The sequence below is a fragment of the Lemur catta genome, chromosome 10 (assembly GCF_020740605.2).
Source record: "Lemur catta isolate mLemCat1 chromosome 10, mLemCat1.pri, whole genome shotgun sequence".
NCBI lineage: Eukaryota > Metazoa > Chordata > Mammalia > Primates > Lemuridae > Lemur > Lemur catta.
Genome location: NC_059137.1, coordinates 35,447,915 through 35,474,844, shown reverse-complemented (window position 1 = coordinate 35,474,844; position 26,930 = coordinate 35,447,915). Strand labels below are relative to the sequence as shown.

General features: G+C 55.1%; 1 protein-coding gene across 4 annotated transcripts in view; it reads right to left on the bottom strand.

Annotated features, from left to right (window-relative positions):
- Positions 1-307: 307 nt before the first annotated feature.
- Positions 308-26,930, bottom strand: part of PAX5 (paired box 5) — a 170,938-nt gene continuing 144,315 nt past the window's right edge. For 2 of the 4 annotated variants that reach the window (XM_045562483.1, XM_045562484.1), the window contains 2 exons: positions 8,125-8,211; positions 1,946-2,414 (listed from right to left, as the gene is read on the bottom strand). In XM_045562483.1, coding sequence (XP_045418439.1) covers positions 2,338-2,414; positions 8,125-8,211 — 164 coding nt within the window. In that variant the 3' untranslated portion in view covers positions 1,946-2,337. Of the gene's footprint in view, positions 2,415-8,124; positions 8,212-26,930 lie in introns of all 4 variants that reach the window. The other 2 variants (XM_045562481.1, XM_045562482.1) reach the window with 2 other exon arrangements.

Genomic DNA, 26,930 nt, shown 5'->3' with positions numbered 1-26,930 from the left:
AGGGTGGGTGTGAGCTCGCTGGGCCTGGGTGACCGGGCTTTCTTGGCAGTTCTAATAGCCCCAGACACCCAGTTTGGGGCACTGGGCCCAGAGCCATCTCCTGCTGCCCCTACTGTCAACCTCTCTCCCCAGGGCTAAGATGTAGATAGATGGGGGTGACTGAGTCCCAGCCCCACCTCTACCAGTCACTGTCTGGGGACTCTACCTTGCTGAGCCTCTGTTTTCTCTTCTGTCCCACCACCTTGCAGGAGTTTGAGGGGTAAAACACTTAGTGCTAACCAGAGGAGGTCTGCTCTGCTCTGCTCTGTCTCCCTGCATGGTCCTGGGCTTCCCCAAGCTGGGCCTCAATTTCCCCTAAGGGAAGCTGAACTAGGTCTTTTTCAAGGCTCTTCCGGATCCTGCACCTCTGGGCATTCTTGTGTCCCACTTGGTCTAAGCATGGGCAGGACTCAGGCACCACCCCACGTGCTTGCTCAGGAGTGGAGGGCCTGCCCCAGCCAGCCCCGCCATGGCCCCAGCTCCCTGGGAGGGAGGAAGGGAAGCAGAGAGATACTGGGTGATCCTACAGGTGACTCTGCTGGACCACGGCGGCTGAGGCTCAAAGAGGTGAAGGGTCCTGTCTGAGGCCCCACAGCAAAGCAGAGGAATGGCCAGGACAAGACCTGCCTGGACTGATGACCCTTGTCCAGGCTCTCTCTGCCCCAGCTCTCTGCCGTCCTGGGGACATACCGCCATGGGAGACACTGTCATATGAGATTACCAAGCCCACTGTCATTGCTGTAATTCAGCCTGGGTTTGGACAGGGGCTGCACCTGGCTGTTCTAAGTTGACAAGAGAGACTGCAAGGAACTGAGGCCCAGGTGTAGAGATGGTGGCACCTGGCACCCCCATCTCCAAATCACTCCCAGGTCACATACCACCTCCTCATTGCTTTCCTGCCTCTCCCCCAGGAGGTCTTCCTCTGTCCCCCCGATCTTCCCAGCTGGCTTTCTCTGGCCACCCTAGCCCACAGTGAGTTCTCCAGGCCCCCTCTCCAAGCTCCTGTGGTCCTTGGCCACAGCCCTGACCATCACAGCCCCTTCAATCAACAGGTGGGCATGCACTGTGCAAAATTAGGCATCTGCCCCCAACCCCAGCACCTCTGCCCCCAGCTGCATGCTAAGCTCCATGAGGATGGGGAGGGGCCGCCCCAAGAGGACATGCAGAAGTGCTGGCTGGCTGCTGTAGGCTGTCTGTGGTCCTCGGTGCAGGGGAAAGTCCTTTGTGTTAATCATTGTCTACACGGCTGGGACAGGCTTGCCCAGAATCCACTCACAGGGGTCCTCGAGGGTGGGTGAAGTGTCCATGGTGGGTGTCCAAAGTGATTTGAGCCTGGATATGCCTCAGAAAACACACAATTCCAGGGGCTGGGGGAGTCAGGAGAGCCTCGGGCCCCTCCTGGGCTTGGATCAGACGATCTCCTGCATCCCACCCAGCCCGGACGCTCAAAGTCCACAGTGCAGTCAACACCTTGGATAAGATCTTGCTTTTGCACAGTAGCTGAGGAATCTCCTCAGCAGTTCTCTTTGAGTTCTTTGATCTGGAAAAGAGCTGCTAACACTCCATCAGCCCCAGGGAAATGGAGGCAGGAAGCCAGGGCATCTCCTGAAAGTATGTTCCTCTTGGGGAGGGCTCTCAGGGGGAGCTTGCGGCACAACCAGCCCAATGAGACTCCCGGTCAAGACGTGAAAGAAGTAGAGATGAGCAGGAGGCAGAGGCCCCAACATGGGCATCCTTGGTGTCAAGGACAGCTCTGAGCCCACGTGGCGGGGGCACCCAGGGCAGAGAGGATGCTCTGTGCACAGGTCTAAGATGTCCCGTGATGCACCATGAGTGCAGGATGCATAATGGGCCAGGCAGTCTGCTCAGTCGGACCCTTGGGCCCACAGAAAAGCAAGAAGGTATTTACATGAGTGCTGCTGAAGCCGCTAAAGCAAGCTCTCCTTCCCAGGCCTGGGTGGTTTTGACAGACAGATGGTCAGATGGCTGGGGGACGGGCAGGCTGGGCTGGGCTGCAGTTGTCCACAGAATGATCTATTGGTTCTCGGAGACTCAGTGGCCACTAGGAGAAGCTCATCGATTGGCTCTTAGAAATGGACAAGCATCGAGAAGTCCGACAGCCCTGCCATAAAATCCCAGTCCCAGGCAGGAGAAGGGGAAGGTGGGAATTTCAGGTGACTGGGGGAGGCTGCTGGGGACGGTCTCAGCAGGCCCCTCTGGCTGGCTTCAGAGGGGCTGGAGGCTATCGCCCTCAATGATATGTGTCACAAGTGCTTGGCGCCCGCCTGGCTCCAAGGGTCAGTGGCGGTCATAGGCAGTGGCGGCTGCAGGCGGGGCAGCTCCTCGGGCAGCGGCGCTGTAGTAGTAGGGGGAGCCTGGAAGAGATGGAAGAGGGAGCTGAGGTCAGACCTGGGGTCCCCTTTCCACCAGCCTCCTCAGGGGTGGGGCAGCTACGGGGCCCAGGTTCTCAGAACCACAGAGGTTAGAATCATCAGGCCAATATCCTCCTTTTACAGGTTGTGGAAACTGAAGTTCAACAAACCAAAGTCATGTGCCCAAAGCCACAGAGACTCTCAGTGCTGAGGCCTGGCCAGGCATTCGGGCTGTCTGCATCCGGCTCAAGACCCGTTCCAGTTCAAGGCCTGTACACCTACCCTGGAGGGCCCTGTTTGTCTGGGTGGGCAGCAGCTGGGGCCCTGTCAAGCTTCTTAGGTCCCCAGGTGAAGTGACTCATTCTACAATCTCACCCAAATCCAAACCAAATCCTGGCAATTCTCCCAGCTGCAGGTTGAGCATCCCCACTCCAAAAATGTGAAACGTGAAACGCTCCAGTGAGCATTTCCTTTGAGGGTCATGTCAGATTTTGGAGCATTTCACATTTCACATTTTTGGAGTGGGGATGCTCAACTGGTATAATGCAAATATTCCAAAATCTGAGAAAAGTCTGAAATCCAAAACAGCTTTGGTCCCAAACATTTCAAATAAAGGAGACTCCACCTGCACCACAACTGGGGGCCGAGTCCTGGAGTTTGCCAGCCTTGGCACACCTCTTGGCTGTGAGACCTTGGACAAGGGACTTCATTCCCCTGAGCCTCAGTTTTTTAATCTGTAAAAGGAGGTCACAGTGGGGCTATTGTGAGGGCACCGTGAGAGAAGGACTTGAAAGAGCTGTGTTTCTAAGCACTCTATAGCCATTAACTCTTCACTTCCACGACAACCCTACCAGGTAAGAACTATTACTATCCCCATTTTACAGATGAGGAAAATGAGGCACAGCGAGATTAAGTACCTTGCCCAAGGTCATACAGCTAGTGTGTAATCAAGAGGGTGGGATGGGGGTACTTCAGCATGTGCCACCTCCCCTCCAAACTCAGCCCTGATTAGCACATACACTACCACTCCCTCCCTGTCCTTCCTCACGCCACACCATGGCAGTATGGCCTCAGGTGGCAATGACAGTGCTGGAGCCGGCAGGCTGTACTGTTCTGGAAGGGACGGATCCAATCTCATGCCAAAGTATTCCCAGAGATGGAGTTTTCTGCTGCCTCCTCTGTCACCTCCCCAGTCAGAGCCCTGACTCAGAGACACCTGCCAGCCTTCCTCTGTTTTCTCTTCTGTGGGATGGGGACAGCATGGGGACAGTCACTGACAGAGCATCTGCAGCACTAGCCCTGCATTCTGCCTGCTGCAGCCCCGGGGGATAGGGGTGTGTGTGCGCGAGGGGGCCTGTCCCTTCAGTCTGGGCATGGCACTAGAGCAAGACAGTCACAGGGGCTGCCCGTCAGATGGGTCCCCAGCGGCAGGAAATGGAAGTCAAGGCTCCTGCCCAAAGGATCCCTGGCTCTGCCGTCCAAGCCCCACCCGGCCACCTCTGTCCTGGGCTCTGACTCGCTCGTGCCCAAAGCCTCGCCTCCCAGCCAGGCCGTCCAGCAGGCCCGGCATGAGAGTTTGCATCTACCGTGAAAAATGAAAACATCACCTCACAAAGCACCCTGTCTTCCTCGTGCCCATTAGACTTCCATCTAGAATAAACTTGTCCTTTCTTCTGTCATTTTTCCTCTCTAATTCACATTATCATCAATTTACTGCTTGACACAGTCACTCCGGCTCCGCTGCCCCTCTAATCCCTTTACAGCGGCCACAGGCGCCCGTTCTAATCCTAATTGACCACCCGCCCTTTCTCCCCTCCAGCCCTGCCCGGGTGTCTCTGCGGCCCCTCGCTGGCCTGGGGCCCCATGATGCTGAGTCACAGCCGCCCTGGCTGGGGATCGTGGGGAGGGACGTTCTCCCGAGACGCCAAGGTGCAATGAGCCCTTTGCTTTCTCTGCTGGCACTGCTGACCCTCCCTTTGGCAGTGTTTCTGCGAAGGAGGCTGCAGCCAGGCTGGCCAGGGTGTGGATGGCGTGTGCGAGGGCGTGTGAGAGCGGGAGTGAGGACATGAGGCTGTGAGCACACGCATGCGAGTGTGTGTGTGTGTGTGTGCAGGGCCTCACCTGGCCCCTCAGTGCTCGCTGAACCAGCGGGAGCACCAAGGAGCCAAGGGGTTTCCACGGCCTGGCACCCTCCCCAGATGGCCGAAACAGTCATTCTAGGTCTCCCTGCCCCGGGGGAACCTCTCAGCCAAGCCCTGGAGACGCTGTGGGGAGGGACAGAAGACGTGAACGGGCTGGAGCTATTTGCAGGGCAGGGCTGTGGGTCGGCGAGCCAGGAGTCTCACGCATCTTCGGGAAAGCAGGGTTACTGCTTATTCTGGCTGCGAGCCTCAAGACAGCATCGTGGGCAGCTCCTGCTCGAATGAGGCTGCCATGGCGACCATCCTCAAATCACACCGGAGGCACCTGAGGCCCAGACTGGTTGGTGACCTGACTAGGACTTCCAGGCTGTAGACCTGGGCGGCACAGGGACCCGTTCTCACGTTTGTAGCTGCCCAACGTCGCCCGTACTGTTCCTGTGTTTGCAGAGGTTCCCGTGGTACGAGGCCGCCTCCTGGAGCTAGAAGTCAGAGCTCCCCTCCCAGCTTGCCCTGCTGCTAGGGCACAGGTGTGTTACGTGGGCGCTGACAATTAGACTGTCTCACGTATGACCTTGACTGGGAAGGGAGCAACTTGAGGAAGCAGCTGGGGGACTCCACGCATCGGGAGTGGGTAGAAGGGCAGAGCTTCTGGCGCCCGGTCCCAGGCCCCTGGGTACAGCGCAGCAGAGGGGCAGCTGCGGTGGGGGTGCCGCTGGGGGCCTGCTGGCCACAGCAGGAGTGTGTATGCGGGAGCTGCCCCGGTGGTGTGGCTGCGTGTTGTTCCCAGCTGTGCCCCGTGCCTATCTCTTTTTGGTCCTCCTGAAGATTCTGGAAGCCCCTAATATCCCTTAATAAATTCATTTTCTGCTTAAACTGGCCAAAGTGGATTCTGTTGTTTGCAACTGAGAGTCTGTTACACAGTAACCTGGCTCTCCAAACTAGACCTGAACCGTTCTCATCACACACCAGGTCTGAGCATTTAGGGCTCGCAAGGCCTGTTTCTACAGAGAGATGAGGCCTCTTTTCCCGCTTTAGTATTGCGCAGACTGAATAAGTCGGGAAGAGTAAGAGTTCCACGTCACATACCGGTTATGAAAATAGACGCTGGTGTCAGGGGGACCTGAATATAAGCTCTCATTCTGCCATCTGCATGCTGTGTGACTTCAGGTGAATTAATTAACCTTTCTGAGCCTCACTCTCCTCTTCTGCATTATAGAGACAATATGTGTTCTGTAGACTCGTTTAAAGGATAAAATGGGATAACCCCCATGAAGGGTTTTCACGTTGGCAAGTGCTCACTTAGATGAACAGAGTTGGTTCTTCTTCCTCCTCTCCACACTGTCTCTGGCCCCCTTGAAGGCACCGAGCCCCTCCCAGTGCAGACATGCTGCCTGAGGCTCTGTCACCCCCGGCCTGTGTGCCCCCGGGACAGAGTCTGCATCTTTCCCCTGCCAGGCGCACAGCCCAACCTAGCGACTGGGCATGTAAACTGGACCCACTCCTGCTTGAGCAGCGGGAGCCTCAGCTGCGGTCTAGTGTCCCAGGCCCTCCCTACTCCCTCAGACACCCAGCTGCCCACACAGTTGGGCCCAAACTTCTCAGCCCAGTGTTCCGGGTCCCTGCTCCGTGCACACTCCACAGGCCACCCCACCTCTCACTCTGTCCCTTTGCTGCGCCAGCCTGCACAGTTTCTTCCCACTTGTCTGTCTTTTGAATTCCCAGGCAAATAAATGAGGGCCACTGCCAACCTCTAGGACACCTTGTGAAAATCAGAAAAAGGTATCCTTTCTCAGGGCTCAGGGCTTTGTGCCATGCATGGGCTGATTTCAGCCCCCACGTGTGCCCTTGGGCGTGCACAGTCATATGTGGCAGCCCTGGGCCAACATGACCTCCTTGGGGTCACATCCCCAATAGAAAGAATCACTCCCACGAGCGGATGCCCAGGTCTCCTGTGTGCCACCTTCCCTGTGGGTCTCCCAGCAGCACTGTGGCCAGGGCTCTGACCAAGGCAGATGCCCGGGAAAGGCTCCCAGGCTCAGGCCTCAAGGCCCACCCCCCTGCCCCACCCCTGGGGGAAGACCCTGGTTCAGGAAGACCATAGACAGCCCATGCCTCCTGTGTCCCGAGACTGACAGCTGGGCCAGCTCAGAGGGTCTGTTTAAAGAAAAGCATCAGGTAAGTAGAGACCTTGGTTCAATATTTAGAAATGATTTTTGACCAAAACCAAAAAAGAAGTTTGAGAAGAGATTAATCCACAGATCTTGCCCCTCCCAGAGACCACAGATAATAAGAGCCTGGTCATCTTCTGCAAGGCGCAAAATCTCCCTAGCACAGGGACCTGGAGCACTAATTGGCATTGTTCCTTATTTCACCCACAAGTTATGCACGACACACCAAAATGCTCTGGACCGCTCAGAGCCCAAGAGCATGGACTGGAGGTAGCAAGAGACAGACAGGTGGTGTCCATACCATGTTTCTGCCTAATCACCAAACCTGGTTTGGGAAGGGGTCAAGGCTGAGGCTTCACAGGCCTATGGCTTGGCAACTTGAGCTTGAAGATACCAGGTTATTGCCTTTCTGATGAAGCCTAGGTTTCTCAGTCCTGAAATAATTAAGGATCCAGGGAATTAATGGGCTCCTCCTTAAGGAGGCCTTGTTAAGCTGGACAGACAAACCTGAGTGGTCTCAGAGGGCTCTTCTGTGTCTGACCTTTTACTGCTCCCGCTGGAAAATTCTTAGCTGACTGTTGGGGGTGGGAGCAGTGTTGCTGCCTGCAGGCTGATTGGCTGGCTCTGTCCCCAGTGGTGAGTGACATCTGTGAGCCTAGGCCTCTGCTTCGTGTTCCAGAACTTTAGCTCCAGCTGGCACTCACTAGCTGGCTTCATGTAAGTTCATTTCAACACAACAAAAGGTTCTTCTTGGCCTTTTGAGAGTTGGGTTACCTGCGTCGACTCTGGCCAGCCCAAATGTCCTGATGATGTCCACACATCAGGCTGGCCCACAGGACAACCTGCCAGTCTGGCTGGGGCAGAGGGTGGGCACTGGCTGAGCCCTGGATGGCATGCCTCGGCAGGCCTTCCGCGACAGGGCAGCTAATGTCCAACGGAGCTGGCTCTGGTGACGTCCATGGCAGACATCACTGATCAATCACTGGCCTCGGAGTCCTTACCAAGGCAGCCACTACCAATCAATCCAAGTTGGTGTCTTTACTGCCTCTTATTCAGAGAGTTCTCACCTGAATATTTAATGAATGATTCTTAAGAAATACAAGTTACTCACGGGCAGGCACTTTTCCCTCCTTCCTCTTTCTTCCTCAATGCCCTTTCTTTGCTGTTCCCCTCTGTGTCATTTTCCCTGACCCACCAGACATCTTGGGGAGGGACCAGGGCACTGGCCGGGCTGGAGCGGTGCCCACTGCTCTAAGGCCCCCACGACACCCCACAGCCCACGTGTCTGGACAAGCTACCCACTCTCCCTCAGTGACCAGACCTCAGGACACCAAGGGCCCCTGGCCCAATGAGGAGGCCTAGCTGGGGTGGCCGATGGCCCATGGGGCCTCCGCCAGTACTCACCAAGCAGCCCTGGGTTGGGGAACCTCCAGGAGTCGTTGTACGAGGAATACTGCGGGTGGCTGTAGGGGCTCCCGGAAAACTCACTCCCTGCATGTGGTGGATGGAGAGAGAAACAGGAACCAAATGTCAAATCAAGTTCAGAAAAGGCCCTGGGTCCAGCCAGCCTGACTGCCAATGGCATCTGTCTCTTACATGAGCTGCAGGTACTTTCTGTAACCAATAAAGGCAAGTCAGGTTCACACCAGAATCGAGTAAACAGCTGTCACTGGCACTGCCCGTATGTCCCCTACAGCCCTTTATCTCACTGGGAGTGAATACCAGCCTCTCACATGTGTACCATGGAACTACCGTGTGCCAGGTGTTCTTTGGGGCCATTGGCCCATTTTATAGGTGAGGAGATGCCCAGGGCCTCTCAAAAAATGAACTTGACACATTTGGCCAAGTCCAAAGCCCCAGACTGCTTGGTTCTCATCCCTGACTGAGGCCACTCCAGGACCCCAGCATAAGTTCAGTTCCACTCCCCATGTGCTCCCTGGGTGGCCCTGGATGTAGAATACAAAGTTAACCTCAATCCTAGTCTGGCCCCCTGTGCTGTGAATCCAGGGTGGCTCTCCTGGGGCTTCAGTCCAGTCAGGTAGATGAGACATAAACCCAGGCCCTCTGCCTAGAGGAGGCAGATGGAACTTTGCTGAAATGAAGGGCAAGCCAAGGGCTCAGAAAGCATGGAAGAGGGAGTTGGGTGGGGCCTTCTAGACATGGGGTAAGGGGCATTTGTTAGCAGCTCTGGGCATGCTCAGGCAGGAGCCGTGAGGGGTGCCAGCTGCATGTGGCTGTGGCCCCAGCTGCTCCTGGAGCATGACGCTTGCCCCTGGCACTTCCCTGGGCCCTTGCTGCCTACCTGGGGGGAGCCTCTTACCACCCACCAGGTCCCAGAAGGAGAGTTTACAACTCTGTCCCTCCCAATCTTGCCACCTTGGTCTTGTGGCCAGCAGGGCCTGTTGGTCTCCCCGCAGAGGGTGGACTTTGGCCCTAACTCATTCCTGGGTCCCCCAGAGCCTGGCAGGGTGTGCTCGGCACAGGCCCTGGAGTGGGGCCTGGGAAGCAGCTGTTGAGAGGCTCTGTAAAGCTACAGGGTATGGAGCACACGACCCTTCCCTGCTGGGGCTGGTGGGAGTCACACAGCCCCACGAGACCACCTGCAGCCCAAGCGTGCCTCCACGACCCCCAAAGAAGCCTATAAGGGGTGAAGGGCCAGAGCTCACAGAAGGGACCTGCCAGGACTCAGGGCCAAGAGCCACGCTCTCTCCCCTGCGGCCAAACCCAGATGTGGGGCCCGCGGGGCCCAGCCAGGTGGGGCAGGAATAATGAGGCAGGACTGAGGGGCCAGCCGCTCCCAGCCCCTGGGCCTGGCCGGCCTCCTCCCCACCTCCACAGGCAACCACAGGCAGAGCGTGTCCACACACACAGGCGCGCACACTCACACACACACACACACACACACACTCCTCCTCGGGCCTCTCTGGGGGCCACTCCCAGCCTGACAGGCTGAGCCTTCCAATTCTCTGTTTTTTATGCCTCAGTGGTCAGGGTGTCAGGTTCGGCGTGCAGAGGGAGAGCATGGTGACAGTGCCGGGCCGCAGCAGCCCAGCCTCGGCGTATCCATCAGCGCCAGGCACCTCCTTCTCCTCAGGGGCAGTCTGGGGGGAGCAGAGAGCCGGAGCAGCCTGGGGAGGGGGGACAGCCACCCTCCCCTTTGGGTGCCCGTGAAGCTGTGCCGTCAGAGGCACTTCTTGACAGCGCTGTGCCTGGGCCCAGGGCATAGGCCATCTCGGCATCTCTGTTTAGCAACACTGCTTCTGCTGCCAGGCCCAGCTCCAAGGCCACCTCTTCCAGGAAGCCTCCCTGATCTCCAGCTCTACAAAGTACAAGTCTCAGGTCCATTCGGCTGGAGTTAGTTAATGTTACCCATCCTCAGGTTGGCATCAGCTCTTGGGGGTCTGCAAAGGGCCATAAGCAGCTCCCAACTCTTCTAGAGGATGTACCTAAGTCAGCATACACCATCCTCGACCCTGTCCCCACCTGCCCGGCCTCGCAGTACTGAGTGTAGAGGTACTTGGCTACCTGTTCCTGTGGGAAGCCCCTCTCCGCATCGTGCCACAGCACTGGGTTTGCCCTGACCTGCATGGGAGTCCCCTGTGGCATGGGCATGTCTGGCCCTGCCAGTCAGACTGATTCCTCTCTGCACCTGTATGCCGCCCCACCCACCAGTGTGATGCCCCATCCAAGGCAGACAGTGGGTGCTCCAGAAACCACCTGCAGCTCTCCTGGCTCCCCTGTAACACAGCGCTCCTCCACGGTCGGCACGGCTCTTCCTTCATCCCCTTCTAGGCTTTGCTCACACACGATCTTCCCTGTGAAGCCTTCTCTGACCACCACATTTAAAAAGAAACTCCTCCCACCCCATTCCTCTTTCCTTCTTTATTTTTATCCGTAGAACTTGTCCCAGTCCAACCTGTCTTGTTTTTCACACTCATCTTGTTAATTATCTGCCTCTTCCACTAGGATGTAAGCCCCAGGGGGCAGGGAGCTTTGTCTGCTCATTTCTCTATCCCGACCTCTAGCACAGGGCCTGGCATCCAGGTGGGATGGACAACTATCTGTTGAATGAATGAATGGGAACTCTGAAGTCAACCAGGACATGCTTTCAGAGCAGACCTCTCTACTCAGATGGTGGCTACCACCACTCCCACTATTAGCATCAACAGCCAGAGGTATATTGAGCACCTGCTGTGTGCCAGGATTCAAACCAATTTCTCCAACTCCATTGCCCACCACAACATACTGCCCCTGGGTGGAGGAAATGAACCCATCAGGGACCACCCCCTCCTGGCCTAAGAGCGGTGGTATGGGGAGCACCCCCAACATGGGGCCCCTGTCCTGCAAGATGCCTGTGAGACTGAGGCACTCTGGGAAGGGGAGTTTGTCCATCTCTGGGACATGAGATTGACATAGGAGCTGGTCCAGCCACATGTCGGACACTCTGTGGAGGTGTGCAGTTATCTGAAGTGCCACACAGGAAGCTGGCTGAGTGTAGGGAGCCCTCACCCCATGACATCTGGAGAGGCCAGGTCCTCAGTCACCAAGGAAGCTTCCGGGCTATAGACGTGGCCTTGCCAGGCCACTAAGCTGGCTGAGAAGCAGCAGACTGCCCAGGTTCAAGCCACATGCTGCCACCCGACCCCATGGGCCTCAGTCAGTTTGGCACAGAGGCAAGGAGCCAGGTCTCTGGAGCCAGACGGCATGGCTTCAAATCCTGGGTCTGCTTCTTCCTAGCTCTGTGACCATTAGCAGATTACTCAACTTCTCTGTGCCTCAGTTCCCTCCTCTGTAAAGTAGGGGCAAATGACAGGTTGTTGTCAAGACTAGGTGGTTGTTGTGGAAACCAAGTGAATTGATATGTAGAGCACCTGGCATCTAGTGAGTGCTCAGTAAATGTATATAATGACACGTAATAATGATCCTGTATTGGTCACGAAGGCCTCCTTGGCATCCAGAACTTCACTGAACCCTCCTGACAATCCTGTGATGCTCACAAAATGGGTACAACTGTCTAAATTTTCTATGTGAGAAAATGGAGCCTCAGAAGGTGGGGAGACTCGCCCAGGCCAGGGGGCGACTCCATGGCCAGGCTCCTGTCTTCCAGCCCAGGACCCTCTCGTCTACCTGGCACTGCCTTCCCTCCCTGGGCCCCTGTTTCCCCATCTGTAAAAGGACAGATCAGACTGAGTGACAGCCATAGGCCCTTCCTGTCTGCTGAGCCTGGGTGCTCTGTGGGCCCCACCTAATCCTGGCTTCCCTTGGGTCCGGGGCTCCAAGCCCCTGCTTGGCTTCCCCTGCTGGAACTCACCACCCTCACCACATCCGAGGAGCACTTGCCTTCTGTCCTGGAACCTCGTAAGAGTAGCTTAGAAAGTGTGGTTTGTCCTGCCCAGAGAAGGCCTGGGAACACTTTCTGGGGTGGAGGGGAGCGAATGAACCAGGCCTTGAAGGATGGGTAGCACTTCGATGGCAGGGGAAGGCAGGCACTCCAGGCACCAGCCAAGGCCTGGTCTGGGCTGGTCAGGGTGTCACCTCGGATGGCCAGGTCTTCCGTGAGGCCCTGGCAGAGGCAGCCGCAGAACAGAGGGGTGTGGGGCAGGAATGTAATGCTTTGCCCCTCTAGGGCTGGAACCAGGGAAGGCTTCAGACCAGGGAGTACCATTATCTGGAGGACAGGGCTGGAGGAGGCAGGCCTGCAGTCAGGGGCCCCACTGGAGGCTGTTGCCACAGTCCCAGTGAGAGGGACCCTGCCTGGGGGATGACACAGCTACAGTGTCCACAGGCAGGACATGATGTTCCTCAAGGGCAGGAATGATGTCCTCAGGGCAGAAAACAAAAATCCCTGCTCTGGCTTTTGTTGGGGCCTCCAGAGGTGCACCCAGAAGGCCCAAAACAAAGATCACACAATAAACACCTTTTCTGATGACACCACAGGCCCCCTGCCTCTTTCTACTAATTGATCTATGCTTTTGGCATCTCTCAAAAATATTAATACAAGCCCCTTAAGTGGGGAAACCTTTTCTTTATGTATTCATAGAAAAGCTTCTGTGAGACCTGACTGGGGTGCCAGCCTGCGCCTAGGTGGCTGTCACTCAGTGGGCAGTGAGACCTCCATCTGGGGCACACACAGCCCAGGGGCCCTCCCCAGAGAGAGCTCCTGGCGCTATCTGGATTTGGTCACACGTAAATCCCTAAGAACTCTTTCAACAACAAAACACATGCTGTGATCTTTTCCATCCTCAGCCCCTAGGACTGAGCAGTCTCTTGGGGAAAACAGGACAGGACCTGGAGCCTAGGAGACCAGGCCTGGAGGCAGCACTGAGCATGGGTCCCAGTATGGTGCCATGAGAGCAGAGAGCAGGCAGGTGGGGCAGGGAGGGTGTGTGCAGGTGGGCACGGGGATTCTGGTGGCAAGGCTGAGAGCACACTCTCTGGACAGCCCCTCTGCTCGCTGGCTGTGTGGCCCTGGGCAAGTGATTGAACCTGGAAGGACTTGAACTGTGGGAGGTTTTGCTCTTCAGAGTGAGAAAGGGGGAGGAAAAAGGAAGACCCATATGCCCTATGGTGGGGCAGGTAGAGGAACATTTAAGAAGTGGGATGTCCAAATTCCCTTTTGGACAAATGCCCAGTTGGGAGCTCAGCCTGCCCCCTGCCCGTCTCCCGTGCCCTCACACTCAAACACCGGGGATGACTGGGTTGGTGTTTTCTCCCCACATGGAAATCAGAGGAATTGGTTGAGTTCCGTGCTTGGGTGGCCAGCAGGGTTGAGATGAAAGGAAGTGGTCAAAGAACAGTGTGGATCACAGAGCCCGAGAAGAGGTGAGCATGGGAAAGTGACTGTCCACCTGGAAACAGGGCAGACACCTTGGGGAAAACACAGGACTTTTCCACTAGGTGGCCAGTGAGGGTCTGCATCAATCCTACCTTGAGTTCAAGGTGCTGGGCGAAGCCAGCCAGCTGTTGCGATTATTTGAACCAGGGAAAGGAGTGTGCAAAGGCAGAGAGCTACGATGGGATTCCAGGGTGCAAGGAACTGTTCCCCCTTCTTCAGCCACCAGAAATGGGACTGAGAATAGAGGGTTGGTCCCTTCCAGGCCCATGCCAGGGTCACACCCAGGGTCACACCCAGGGTATGCTCCACCCTCCAGTCATGCCCAGGGCGGCCCACCTGGAGAAGAAGAAAGAAAATGGCCCTTGGAGTCACACAGACCCAGGCTCCAGCCCACGCTCTACCTCTTCCAGGCTATGTGGCCTTGGGCATGTGGATTTACCTCTTGAGCCTCAATTTCCTCATCTGTGAAATGGAGAGAAGGAAAGTCTAATTTCTGCCCCCACCACAGCTCCCTGATCCTAGCTCCTCCCCTGCCCTAGGGAGGTGTGAAGAGGAAACAAAGTGACAGAAAGAAATACAGAGCTGCAGAAATGTCAGAACAGGAAGGGATTGGATTGTCACCATACTCAGCACACTCGCGTGTCACAGGTTGGGAGGCTGAGGCTCAGAGAGGAGAGGGGGTTTGACAGAGGCTGGGGACAGGGAGTCCCGCAGAGCCCAGGAAGGCTGGAGGGAAGGGCTACTTGGGAACTGTCTGCATGGGGCCATTGGAGGACAAACACGAGGACAAGCCCAGAAACAGAGAGAGCAGTCAGGCATCATCCCCACAGTAACCCAAGGAGAGGATGCGGGGCCCAGAGAGCCAGGGCTGGGGCCCGAGGAGTTGTCTCCCCCAACTCCCACCCCGGGCCTCTAAAGGTCTGACAATCACTGCCCTCATTTCCACCTAAACCCAAGCAATTTGCTTTTTCCCTACACTGATGGAAAATAAAATTAGCCTACACCCTTCACACAACAAATTTATTTCAGTTGAACCTCACCGACCTGTGCGATTACTCACAGTCACAGATGACCAGGCCTGGGATGAACGTTAGAGATAATTTCCCTCAACCTTCCCATCCTCAGGGTCACTGTCCCAGGACAGTGCAGGGCCTGGGACTCCGGCCTGTATTCCCAGGCCCCAGGCTTCCACCATCCCAAGGAACACCTTACTGGGCTGGGCTAGCGAGGGAAGAGGGAGTGCTCCCACCATACCTCTTCCCAAACCCCAGTGTGTTCGAAAATTTTCAAATACACAGCAAAACTGAAGGAATTTTATAGCAAACTCCTATGTACCCACCACCTAATTCTACCATCTATATTTTCTTATGCTTGCTTGTCATATATCTGTCCATCCCTCTTAATTTTTTTTTTTTTTTTTGCATTTCCAAGTAAACTACAAACATCGGTACACTTTTCCCCAAGTACTTCAGCATATCATTAACTGAAGTTCATTGTTTACAAGTTCTTTCTTTGGATGTAAAATTTACACATAATGGAATGTACAAATCTTAAATATGCTATTGCTGCATTTTGACAAATGCATAGATGTGTATAACTCAAATCTCTACCAAGATATAGAACATTAGCATCACCCCAGAAAGTTCTCTCATGCTGAAGCAGGAGGCCTACTGACCAACGGAGAACCCAGCTATCTGGGGATCTAACCAGGGCTGCCCACCTGGAGGAGAAGCCATCCCCCATGAACCCAGAGCTCCAAGGTTAGCACTGACAACCAAAACTCCAAGTGCTGAAAGAGGAGGCCCCAGCCCGCAAATTGAAAGCACCTCCAAAGCCACTAAATATAACAAAACCAAAAGAATATATGTTCTTTTCTCAAAGACTCAGAAAGGAAGCAGAGGCTTAAGAAATTCAAGATAAATGGCGAGTTTCCCCCAAACAGCACTGTCTTCCAAATATAGAAGAGCTGACTATAAAAACCAATGCAATAATTAGAAAATACTGATTAAAATGAAAAGTTTAAAGGGGGCTGTGATAAAATGCACTCAATGCAGCTGTCCTGGAGGTTCCGGGGGCAGAAACATCACCAGAATCAGAAGTGTTTTCAGTTTCCCCTTCGCTCAAAGCTCAGAGATGGCAAGAAAGTCAAAGTTTCCTAAAATTCTCCTAAGTGACAGGTAAACGGGCTCAGTGTAGCTCTTAATTAACCCAAAACGACACCTGCCAGATGACGGGCATTTGCAGAGCGCGCTGGGGGCCGACCCCATCTGCAGATGGTGGGTTCCCACCTCTGCTCCAGACCTTGGCCGGCTGCAATTAACATACGGAAAGTCTTTCAAAGTGACTTCGCAGCCAAGTTCTATTTCTGAAGGATTCAAACTGGGCTTTGAAGGAAAATCTTGGCGGAGGAGGAGGAGGAAGGAAAGATTTGAAAAGAACCATGAGATTTCTTCAGCTCCTCCCCATTGCTCTGTAGAACTGCGTGCGGCGCAGTTGCTCAGGGATCACCGGGGATCGGGCTGTGCCACACAGAACTGTCTGCAGCCGGAGTGAGCACAGCCACGGCGCCACATGCAGGCACAGCCAGCCTTTCATACACACACCCATATGAATATTTGAATGATATATACACAAATTACATTGTATAACATTACGTACATGTATATACACACATGATGTATACATATACGCATATACACACATACATATGTATGTGTGGACGGGTGTGTGTATATGCACACACACATGCACACACACGTACGCACAGTCTGGATTCAGGAGCTCTGCCAAAGCCTCTCGGAGTGACCTTGAGCCAAGTCACTTTTCACCGAGCCTCAGTTTTCTCACCTGTAAAGTGGTGTACGTGGGAGAGATTTAAATAAATGACCTCGAAGGCCTTCCTAAGCTCTAAGAGGCTCCCTTTTCCCATCTTCACGGCACCCACCCCACAGCCTGGCCCCTCGAGGCCCGAGGCTTCTCACCACCCCCTCTACAGCAAGACCTTCCTGGGCTCCCAACAGGGAGAGAAAACCCGAGCTCAGCAAAGGTCAGCCCTGTCAGCCCCGACAGCCCCGCATGCCGGGCATCGATCCATGGCTGGGAAAAACCTCTTCTCCCGCCAGCTCAGGCCAGCCACGAAAGCCTTCAGAAAAACAGAGGGAAGAGAAAAACCGAGAGAGAGGGCGCGAGTGAGGGAGAGAATGCAGAATGTGTCTCATTCCTGTCTCTCCCGACAGCCACAGGCTTTGCGGCTGGACAGCAGCGCTGGGTGGGCCACGGGAGCCTGGGCTGGAGACCAGGGCTCTGCCACTGGCCACCCTGAGGCGGTCGAGTGACCTTTCTGGGCCTCAGTTTGTTCCTCGTGAAGAAGAGGCTGCTGCACCCACTTCCTGTTGTCTACAACTACAAACCCGAATGCAAGGGTCCTTTGGGAAGCTCGGGGAACAAACCCCACTGCTGCACTGCGTTGCCTGCAGCACAGCACGGGGCACAGCTCGGACGCCACAGCTGACAGTCCAGCAGAGGCCAGAGCTGGAGCCTCGGGCCACACGGGCCAGCGGGAACAGATTGACGGGCTGCCCTGTGTTTTAAAGGGGCAAGTGTGTCATTAACCACAGAACGGGCAATTTAGATCTATTGTCACATCCCCCAAGGCCGACCTCCCTTCTGTCTATAACCTGCCGGGCCCTCATAGGCATTTCAATTTGAGATCCCTGGCCATGCTATGGCACATTTTTAGAGTTCTGGTCCAATTTTAATCTGCTCTGCTGCTGTGGTCTTATTCCAAACTTCGATCCCATGCTGCCCTCATCTAAGCAAACGATGGGCAAGACCATGTGCAAACGGTCCACTACAGCCTCCCGAGGGAGCAAGAACACCTGATGTATGTGCTCGTGTGTGGGGCAGGGGAGGTTCCGGTTTCTGGCGTGCCAATCCCTAGAGTACCACAATGCCCTGTCCTGGGAGCACCCACAGGTGGCACACTTGTGAGGACCAGTGCCCAAGAAGCTTCATGGTGGTGGTCAAGGCCCTTCAGGGCCTTCTAGCCACTCCTCCCACTGTCCCCCACCTGCCACATGCCAAGTTCCAAGCCCACTGCACCACCTGCCCTTCTCCACACATACTCTCCATCTGCTCATGCTGGTTCCTTCATCTGAAATGCCACCTCCCTTCCCTTCCTCGTGTCCAATCCCCAGCTCATCAGGACCCAGCTCAAGTACCACCTCCTCCAGGAAGTCTTTCTGGGTCAATCATCCAGCTGAGAGCATCCCTGCATTTACTCCTGAGTCCCCAGCCCTGGCCTATCACTGCTTGTGTCCCAGAACACTTCCTGGCCAGACTCCAGGTCGTCTGTGACCCTATCTTGCTTCCCCTGCTGTTGAGTCGGTGGCTCCTCCTGCAGGGCAGGAGCTGAGGCTGACCCTCTGAGACTGACATATGCCTGCAGGCCCCGCTGTGCCCAGCACAGGGCCTGGCCCACAACACAAATGCTGACCCAGGGAGCACTAAGTGCCCAACAGATATTCCTCAAGCCAGCCCCTTCCAGAGTCAGATCAGAAAAGGGCATGAAATCTGTGCTGGCAAGAATCAGAGAGACAGGGGTCCTTGCGGTTTCTGATAGAAGTCTGGAGAGAGAGAGGCAGAGACGGGGAGTGAGACACACAGAAAAGAGAAGTGGGCTGTTTGCTGCAGGGACCACAGTGCAGGTCCCGTGGGTGAAAAGGGACACTGGATGGGTGCTCTCCTGAGGGGTTCAGCACCTACCAGCCCCCAGGCCTCAACAGGCCACCCCTGCCATGTATTGACACCACTAGGGTTGGCTCACTCTAGAAGAACACAGAAGTAAAAAATAAAAATAAAAAAATTTTAAAAGGGAGGAGTAAAAAATTACTGATAGCTGCAGCTCGGAAAAGAGCAGGACCAGACTGAAGTGGGGTTAGAAAGATAGGAATCTTCTAGGTTTTTCCCCTTAGCACCTTTTCTCTGCAGCCATGTGGCTCTAGAAGATGCTCGATCTGGAAACCTGAGGACTTTTGCTGAGTGACCAGACCGTTGCCAGGAGCCCCCATCGCATGGCCTAACCCGCCAGGCCCCAGGTTCCACAGGGTTCAGTTGGAATAACATCGAATTGTATTGCCAAGAAACTCCAACTCACATATCCATGATAAATGTTTAATAAACTAACTAGGTTCTTGTGTGTCCAGCCTAAACTGGATTTGTGTGTGTTCACAGCCATACACACCTTCCATGGTTCTACCGAGAGCAACTTTGGAGTTGGAATGAATGACTAAAAAGGTAGTGCATGGTAGCAAGTAATACTTCTCCTCAAATTTCTAAAGTTCTTCGCTGTCCTCATATTCTGAATTTGGGGAAAACATGTTATATCTCTGATTTAAGGACTACATTTTACTTCTAGATCTACATCCTGGTGATGCTCTTTATTTTGGTAAATCCATTCATTTCAGCATCCATAGTAGTCCTCCTCCATTCAGAGCTCTGAGCTAGGCCCCCAAGGGGGTACACTCAGTAAAATGAGCCCAGACCCCAGTCCTCAGGGAGCTCCCTGGGTCGAAGAGGATTCTTAATCCCAGAACTAGACATTTGGGTACCAGCAAAGGGCACAGTGAATTTAGAAGCAGAGTAGAATTTAAAATTTACTCTAGCGAGGGTATCCAGGAAGGCTTCCTGTAGGAAGTAGCTGTGATTTGGGCCTCAAAGGGCATTCAAACTTCATTATTTGGTGGGTTACTGAAATCTGTCCCTATCCACCACCTGCCAGCCCAGGTGGCATTCTGAATACTGCCCTGTCCCTGGTGGAAGGGAGTTCCCCAGCTCCTCCCACAAAACAGGCCAGTGAGCAGGACTCGGTGCTGTGCTGGAGACCCAACTCCTCTTGCTTTGGACTCCCCAGCAAGGCAGCTGCTAATGTCGAACACTGGCTGATCAGCCCAGACACCCTGACAACTCTGAACCGCAACATGGTATCTATAAATAACTGTAAAAATGTTAGCTCTGATTTTCCACACAGGGACTACGAGCAGCAGTGGCCGCCACCCTGTGCTGGGGACTGGGAGGTGGTGGAAAGCCCTGGGGTGCAGCCAGTCAGTCCTGGTCAAAGCCTGGCAGCCACTTAGCTGAGCCGCCTTGGAGAGATCACTTCACCTCTCTGACCCTGAATTCCTGGTTTGCAGGGTGGTAATGACAACACTCACAGGAATGAATGATCTTGATGCATTTCAAAGTTCTTTGTGAATTAGAAAGTGTTATGCAAAGGTGGAGGGCTATTTGCTGCCTAACTCAATCCTTAGCACATAGCACATGTTTTGTGTGACTCTTTTAAAAAAGGATATGCTGGGGCTTGTTTTTTAACAAAAATTATATTTCTAGATACTTTTCTCATATTTCAACAGGTGTCTAAAAGTCTTGATTGAAAGGAAAGCCTCACACTAGGAGCCAGGGCCCCTGATCTTGTTCTGTCTCTATGACATTATGACTTTGGACACGTCCCTTCCAGGTTCACTTAGCCTCAGTTTCCCCACATGGACGATGGCAAGGTGGAAGGAGACAAGATTGCTTTACAGTCTTTCTGCCACTAAGGAATACTTTTTCTCCCCCAACTTCTGCTCAAATGACCCTTCACTTGCTTAAATGATGAGTCTAATCCCATATCTTTTAAAAATGTTCTGAGGCCTTTTTGTGTGCAGATAGACAATTTCCGCCAGGCTGACTGTAAATCTAAAACAAGTCCCCAGCCCCTATTACCAGCTCCCAGACTCAAAAACAGGCCCAGCCCCCTCCAGCTCAGAGACTCTCTAACCTCTCGGCACAGTCCCAGGGCCCTCAGGAGCTCCTCCTCTCAGCCCAAAGCTGACTTACTTTCCTGTGGCCTAGACCTTGGCCTGTCCCTCAGAGCAGCCAGGGGTCCTCCTCGGAAGAAACCACCTCCCCCTGCTGGGCTGCGCTTGGCGCTGAGGCCTGAACGTCCTGCCGTTGACTAATGAGAGGGAGGGTGAAGGTGTCGTACCTTGCTGGGAAGTCGCAGTGCTAGTCCCGACCTGCGCCGCCTGCCATCAAATTTTAATGCTGCAGCTGACATATTTATGGAATGCCTCACCAAGTGTTTGCGAGGAGACCAGACAAGATTTACCTCCACAATTACGACCACAATGTGCGGGCTTCACTGTGCGCTGGGAACTCGGCAGCACAGAGGCCCCGAGCCCCCCTGCGTCCCGAGGAACGCACTCAATTCTGCACACCTTTCCTGCCCCCAGCGGGCCAGCCTGGGGCCGGGCAGGTGGAGATGAATCAGACACGGTCCCTGCCCACGGAGAGCCCGCAGTCTGCAGGAGGGGGCAAGACACACATAAATTACATGCACCCCGGGTGGCTGGGGACCAGCGCGCTGGCACAAGTACCGCAGGCAGGCTGGGCTGCGGTGCGGAAGGGACAGTCATTGCTCCTGCCTGAGTCAGGGTCAAGGAGGAAGCCACCCAGCTGCCTCAGCTCTCCTAGTCACTCCTCTGCCGTGGAGGGGCTCCCCACGCCTCTCTGTCCCTCCTCCTGTGGGCCTCGGGGTCTCAGTGGCTCCCCCTCCTTCAGTGCCTGCATGCCCCACTCAATGCTTTGGGGTTCCTTCTCCCAAGGCTGACTGGGAGTGGGCTATGCCCCCCAGCCCCTCACCCCTCCTCAATGTGTCACACAATCCCTTCCTCTTGACCTTTTACTGCTCTCCCACCGCAAAGCTGCCCAGGGCTGGGGCATGGGGGAGGAATCACATACAGTGCCCCAGGCCAGTGACTCTCAAACCTTGCTGCACAGTAAAAATCATTTGGGGAGTTTTAAAAATCCAGATGACCAGGCCACACCCCATACTAGTTCATCAGGATCTCCAGTGGGAGGGTTGGGGGGCAGATGTCAACATTTGTCCAAACTTCCTAGGTGGTTCCAATGTGCAGCAAGTTGGAGAACCGCTGGGCGGTTAGTGTGTTAGAAGCACAGCATCCTGAGCCCACCCTAAACTTTCTGAACCAGAGTCTGCTCTGAGACGATCCCCAGTGATCTGTGTGCAACAAAGTTTGAGAAGCACTGATCTGTGTTAAAGAGCTTCCCAGCGTCCTCAGAGGCAAGCTGGTATCTAGTCCCCGGGGCCCCTGAAAAGGAGGCTAACTCCTAAGGAGCCCAGCTGCTAAGAAGGGCCGGCTCTTGTGGGTGGGCTCCAGGCAGGCGTTCCACAGATGGAGCTGAACTAGGACCACTCCCAGACTATCCTCACACCCCCAAGCTGCACCAGGAGGTGGGAGCCGCTAAGACGTGGTCCTGTGCTGGTGGAGAGCTATTCTTTCTTAACTTCAGGTGACACTTTTGGACTTGGCTGGGAGGGGGCTTTCCAGGGAGGAAGCTGGTGGGAGAGGAGGGGAGGGGAGACAGCTTTGGGGGCCGAGGCAGGAAGAGCAGAGAAGGCGCCTAGGGGAGCAGGTGCAGGGCTGGCTGGGCAGCCCCACAGGTGTGCTGAGGAGCCCGGCGTGTACCTGCCTTGCTGCCAGGCGCACTGCAGACAGTCGGTTCCCCAGCTACCCATTCACCCACACACAGTGACCAAGTGCCTACTGGGAACCAGACACTGTCCTAGGCACTGAGGAACAGCCCTGAGCAAAGCAGACAAAAGTCCCTGCTCTCACAGAGCTTGTATTCTAGTGCTACAAACAGAAAATAAACAAGACAAATAAATACAAATAAAGCCTACAGTGTACTAGATAATGATACATGCTAAGGAGAAAACGTAAAGGAGACAGAATTGGAAATGTTGGGGAGGAGGTGACATTTTCAGTAGAGTGACTAGGGACAACTCTGCTGAAAAGGTAGGTGACTTTTGAATAAAGAGCCAAGGAAGTGAGAGTTAGCCACGTGAGTATCTGTGGGAAGAGCACTCCAAGCAGAAGGAACAGGCGGTGCAAAGGCCCTGGGGCAGGAGTGTGGGTGGTGTGTGTTGGTGGAACAGCAGGAGGCCTGGAGAGGAGAAGGGATAGGGAAGTGGGGAGAGGGGACCATGGAGGGACTTTGGCCTCTGCTGAATGATCACAGGAGGGACATAACCTGACTCCGACTGGGGGTGGACTGAAGGAGCAAGGGTGGCAATGGGGGCACCAGGAAAAGGGCTGCTCAAAAACTTATGGGAAGATTGACCTGTCCACGGGGTGGATATCTCTGGCCGTTTGGGGCCTAATGCCACAAGGCCAGAAAGGCCAGGCAATGTGGCCACGTGAGCAGATGGTCTGCTGGCCAAAGCCAAGGACACTCACGGAGCAGGGCCAGATGCGTGGGGCTGCTGGGTGGAAGGGAAAGCACCTTGGCTTCTAGTCCTGGCCCTGCGTGACCCAGCGCCAGCCCCTCCCTCTCCCTGAGCCTGTAACAACAGCAGAGCAAAGGGCACCTGCGGGCAGTGTGAGTAGGTAGGGGAAACCTTGGGTAACCTGAGGAGGGGTGTGGGCGAGGGAGGGGTCCTATCCTGCCCCACATCAGGAATGCAGGAGGGCCATGCACCCCAGCTCTCCACTAGGGGGAGCCTGGAGCAGAAACGAAGTGTGCAGGCAGCAGCTCCGTCTCACTGGGGAATGTCAGCAGTCCCCAGCACGGCCCCCTGGGGTGGGAACAGCTGTGCCCCGAGCTGTCCCCTACTGCCTGGGGTCCTGTGGTTGGCAGGACTTGTTCTCTGCAAAGACACTCTGAACAGCCCAGCGGCAGCTATTTGAGAGGCTGGCACACGGAGCCCTGAAGTTCCATCAGTCTCGTGCCATGACCCCAAATAAACAAACCGAGAAGTAGATGGAAAAGAAAAGCCACCCCTGCCTCAAGGCGTTTGGTCTGAAGCAGGCAGGCTGGATGGCTCTTGGTTCACCCCTGCACACATCTGTGTGTTTGTTTCCTCTCTTGGTCCACAGGTTATTTAAGACGGCTCTTCAGTCACTGAGCACCTGCCCTGCACCAGGCTCTGTGCTGGGTGGTGGGTGGTCCTGTGATGTAGCAGAAACTCAGGATCACAAGTCTCCCACTCCCCAGAAAGCCAGGAGCCAGCTGAGATTTTTAATTTCTCTGGGTCCCTTTCATCTCTCTCATCTCTCCATCTATCTGAAAGTTAAAAAGGCCCAAAATGAAGCCCTTAAGACAGACAATGGAGTTAGGGCAGCCATGGAGGGATGAGTAGGTTGTTCACTGCACCAAAGCAACCAGCTGATTGGGCAAGTGTAGACGGAGACGCAACCTGCTCTCCACTTGCTGAACCCTGGACCCTGACATGGGGCTTCAACTGCTCGTGAGAAGGAAGGGACAAGGCCCTGAGAAACAGCCTGGGGACAGCCCAGGGGAGACTTCGAGTTAAGCCATGTAGCATCACCTCTCCTTCCTGCAGTGGCTCCTTTACTCTGCTGTCACGGGTCAGGAGGAGAACACAAGGACAGATACAGTAGCTCCCTAAAGACAGGCATACCTGGGCCCAGGTGGGTTCTCTTCTTTCAGCCCAGATTCATTTAGTACCAGAGATGCGTCAAGAGCTTTGAGAGGCACAAATCGTCTGCAAGGTGGTGTCATCATGCATTTCACAGACGAGGACACTGAGGCCCAGCACAGCAGGAACATGCTCTAGGACGCGCTGCCAGGCAGAAGTGTGAGCTGGCTCTAGGGGCCGTGCATTTTCTCTGCTAAAAGGGCTGTAGAGCCAGCAAGACTAGTAGGCTCTATCCTGGTGCTACCGCATGGGCAAGTTACTCTGTGCAAGCGGGTGCCTCAGCTTCCTCATCTGTAAAATGGGATAACATCAACACTGACCTGGTGGGACCATGGCTAAAGGCAAGCAGGTTGGGGAATGAAAAGCAGTTGGCAAAGGTCAAGTCCAGCCCTGTCCGTCTGTGATGGAGGGCATAGAGAAGTTCTCAGTAAATGTCAGCTGCTGCTACAAAGCAGGGCCCTCTCCCTCTCTCACTTGCCCTCACAGCAGTCCTGGGAAGAAGACCATAAAGATGCAGAGACTGAGGTCCAGAGATAGGAAGGTGACTTCCCTCGGGGGCTGGTAAACCTGGAGGCAGGACTAAGGCCAAGGGTGCCGAGTCCTGCCCGGGGCTCCTGCCCACACCGCACAGCGTCTTCAGCCTCCCCCACTCTCCCCTACAGTCTGAGGAGTTCCAGGCTGGATTTGGACAGAGATGTTCCAGGTATAGGGGAGTATCAGGACAGATATGTTAAATCAGGTCTGGAAGACAAAGGAGGAGGAGCAGGGTAGGACTTGAACTTGTCCTTGTAGATGTGCAGGTGGGTAAAGGTGCCCCAGAATCCTCCTGGGGCCAGTCTCAGAACCCACCAGCTGTGAGGGTCCCTGTGCCCCAGCCGGGTCCCTGGCCAGGGTGCCACCACTCCATCCTCATCTGCCCCCATCTCCCCAGGCCAGCCAAGGCGAGCGGGCCCGAGTGTGGGCCAGCCTCCCCCACCAGCCCACCCGCCTGCCCGCCTCCTCCGGCCCGGCCTGCATGGTGGCAGGCCCTGCCTGCTCCCCTGGGAGCCCTCTGCCAGGCCTGATGGCGCTGACGGAGGGAGGGAGGCCGCCAAGCTGTCAGTCTGGAGGTGCCCCTCGGAGCCCCTCCTGGCTGGAGCGAGGAGGGTGGGCCGGCGCCGGAGCCGGGCTGTCAGGGCCTTCACAGAGACGAGGCCGGAGAGGCACTGCCTGACAGCTCGCCCACCGAATTAGGACCATTTGCATGCTAATTTCCAGTGCTCTAACGGGCTGGCAGGCTGGCTGGGGTGTGTAGTGTGCAGAGAGAGGCGCTGCGGCCTCCCCGCCCGCGATGGAACAATGCTTGACTGATCTAGCTGCGTTAACGAGCAAATTATGGTAATTTTGTTATTACAAATGCATAGAAATTTCCAAAGCAGGCAGCCATTCAGGGCAGCTCCCTGCTCCTCCCGGCTCCTAAATACTGAACTCCCCATTTGCACGCATGGGCCGGGCACCCAATTTAGGAACCGGGATTTCCAGGGGCTTCACTCTGAGCCCTGCCAGCGAGGCCCGGGTGAGCCCGGCCAGGCTGTCCACCAGTCAGGGCACCCATCCCTGTCAGCCACCGAACCTCGGCTCCTGCATCCCCCACACCTCACCCTCTTTTTGTCCCCCGGAAGCCTCTGCCTGGCCCCTGGGCCTAACCATCCAGCAGAAGCTCCACATTCAAGCTGTTTGTTTTCGTTTTGATCAGGTAACATGGGTGATTGTCCCCATAGATGTTCCTACGTCTTGGGAAATTCATTCAGTCATTTCTGTGCCCAAGCTCTGAACTGGGCTCAGCACCCAGGAGGGGCTCAGAGATTGTCTGATGAATGAATGAGTGAGTGAGTGACGGAAGGAAGGAGGGAGGGAGGGAAGAAGACCAGATATGTCCCACACATGAGGACAGTCACGAGAGACCCTGCCTGGTCAGCTCGCTGGTGGTGTAATTAATCCAAGACTTCACCAGAAGAGTTTATTAATATTTGCCAACTGGCAGCCCCTCCCAGTATTCATAATTACCCACTGTCAAAATCACAATTTGTCCCAGTTTTTCTGGTGATCTTCTTTTTGATTAAAAGTATGTTTTTGGAAGCATGATCTGGAACGCACCCAGACAAGAACTCTTTCCAAGAAAGTGAGCTCCCAGTTCCCGGCAGCAAAGCACGGGTGGCCCCAGGCGCAGGGCTAGGCGCAAGGGAGGCTCGGTGGTGCACACTGCTAGAAGCCAGCTGGCCCCTCAGGCAGGTGGGGGCCCTGTGCCCATCCTGGTCTCCACACAGAACCACTGCAGTCCTCCTATTTTATGATGGGAATTTCAGGCTGGGGCTGGTAGTACTAAAAAGTCAAGAAGCCGCCTCAAATCCATTTTGGAAGTCAGTGGGGAATACAATTGCGGAGGAAACCAACAGTGAGGAAGGTCTGCTCCTGGTGGCTGGAGAAGCCGGGGTGGGCAGGGGCTGGCGGGGGCATGTGCAGCAGAGGCCTGAATAGGAGCCAAGACTTTACAACCTCGGCCAGGGTCGTGGTCAGATTTTTCTATGTGTCTGATTTTTCTAATTGGGTCAAAACTTCCAGAGGGAAACTGAACCCAGGAAAAGAAAACAATCACTTCTTTTTGTCTAGCTGCCTGACGCTGGGCAGGAGGGGACCTGTGGCTCTCAGGATGAAACTTGGACGGGCCACCCGCTGCGTGTGCTTAGGCAGGAAACCGGGTCCCAGGGCCGGGGGACAGTCCGGGCTCAGGAGGAGCACAGAGGCTGGGGTGGGGTCTTGCTTTGCATTGTTGTAGAAGCCAGGGAACCTAGGAGCATCCCGTTAGTAGCAAGTCTGCACAAGGACAGGAGACAA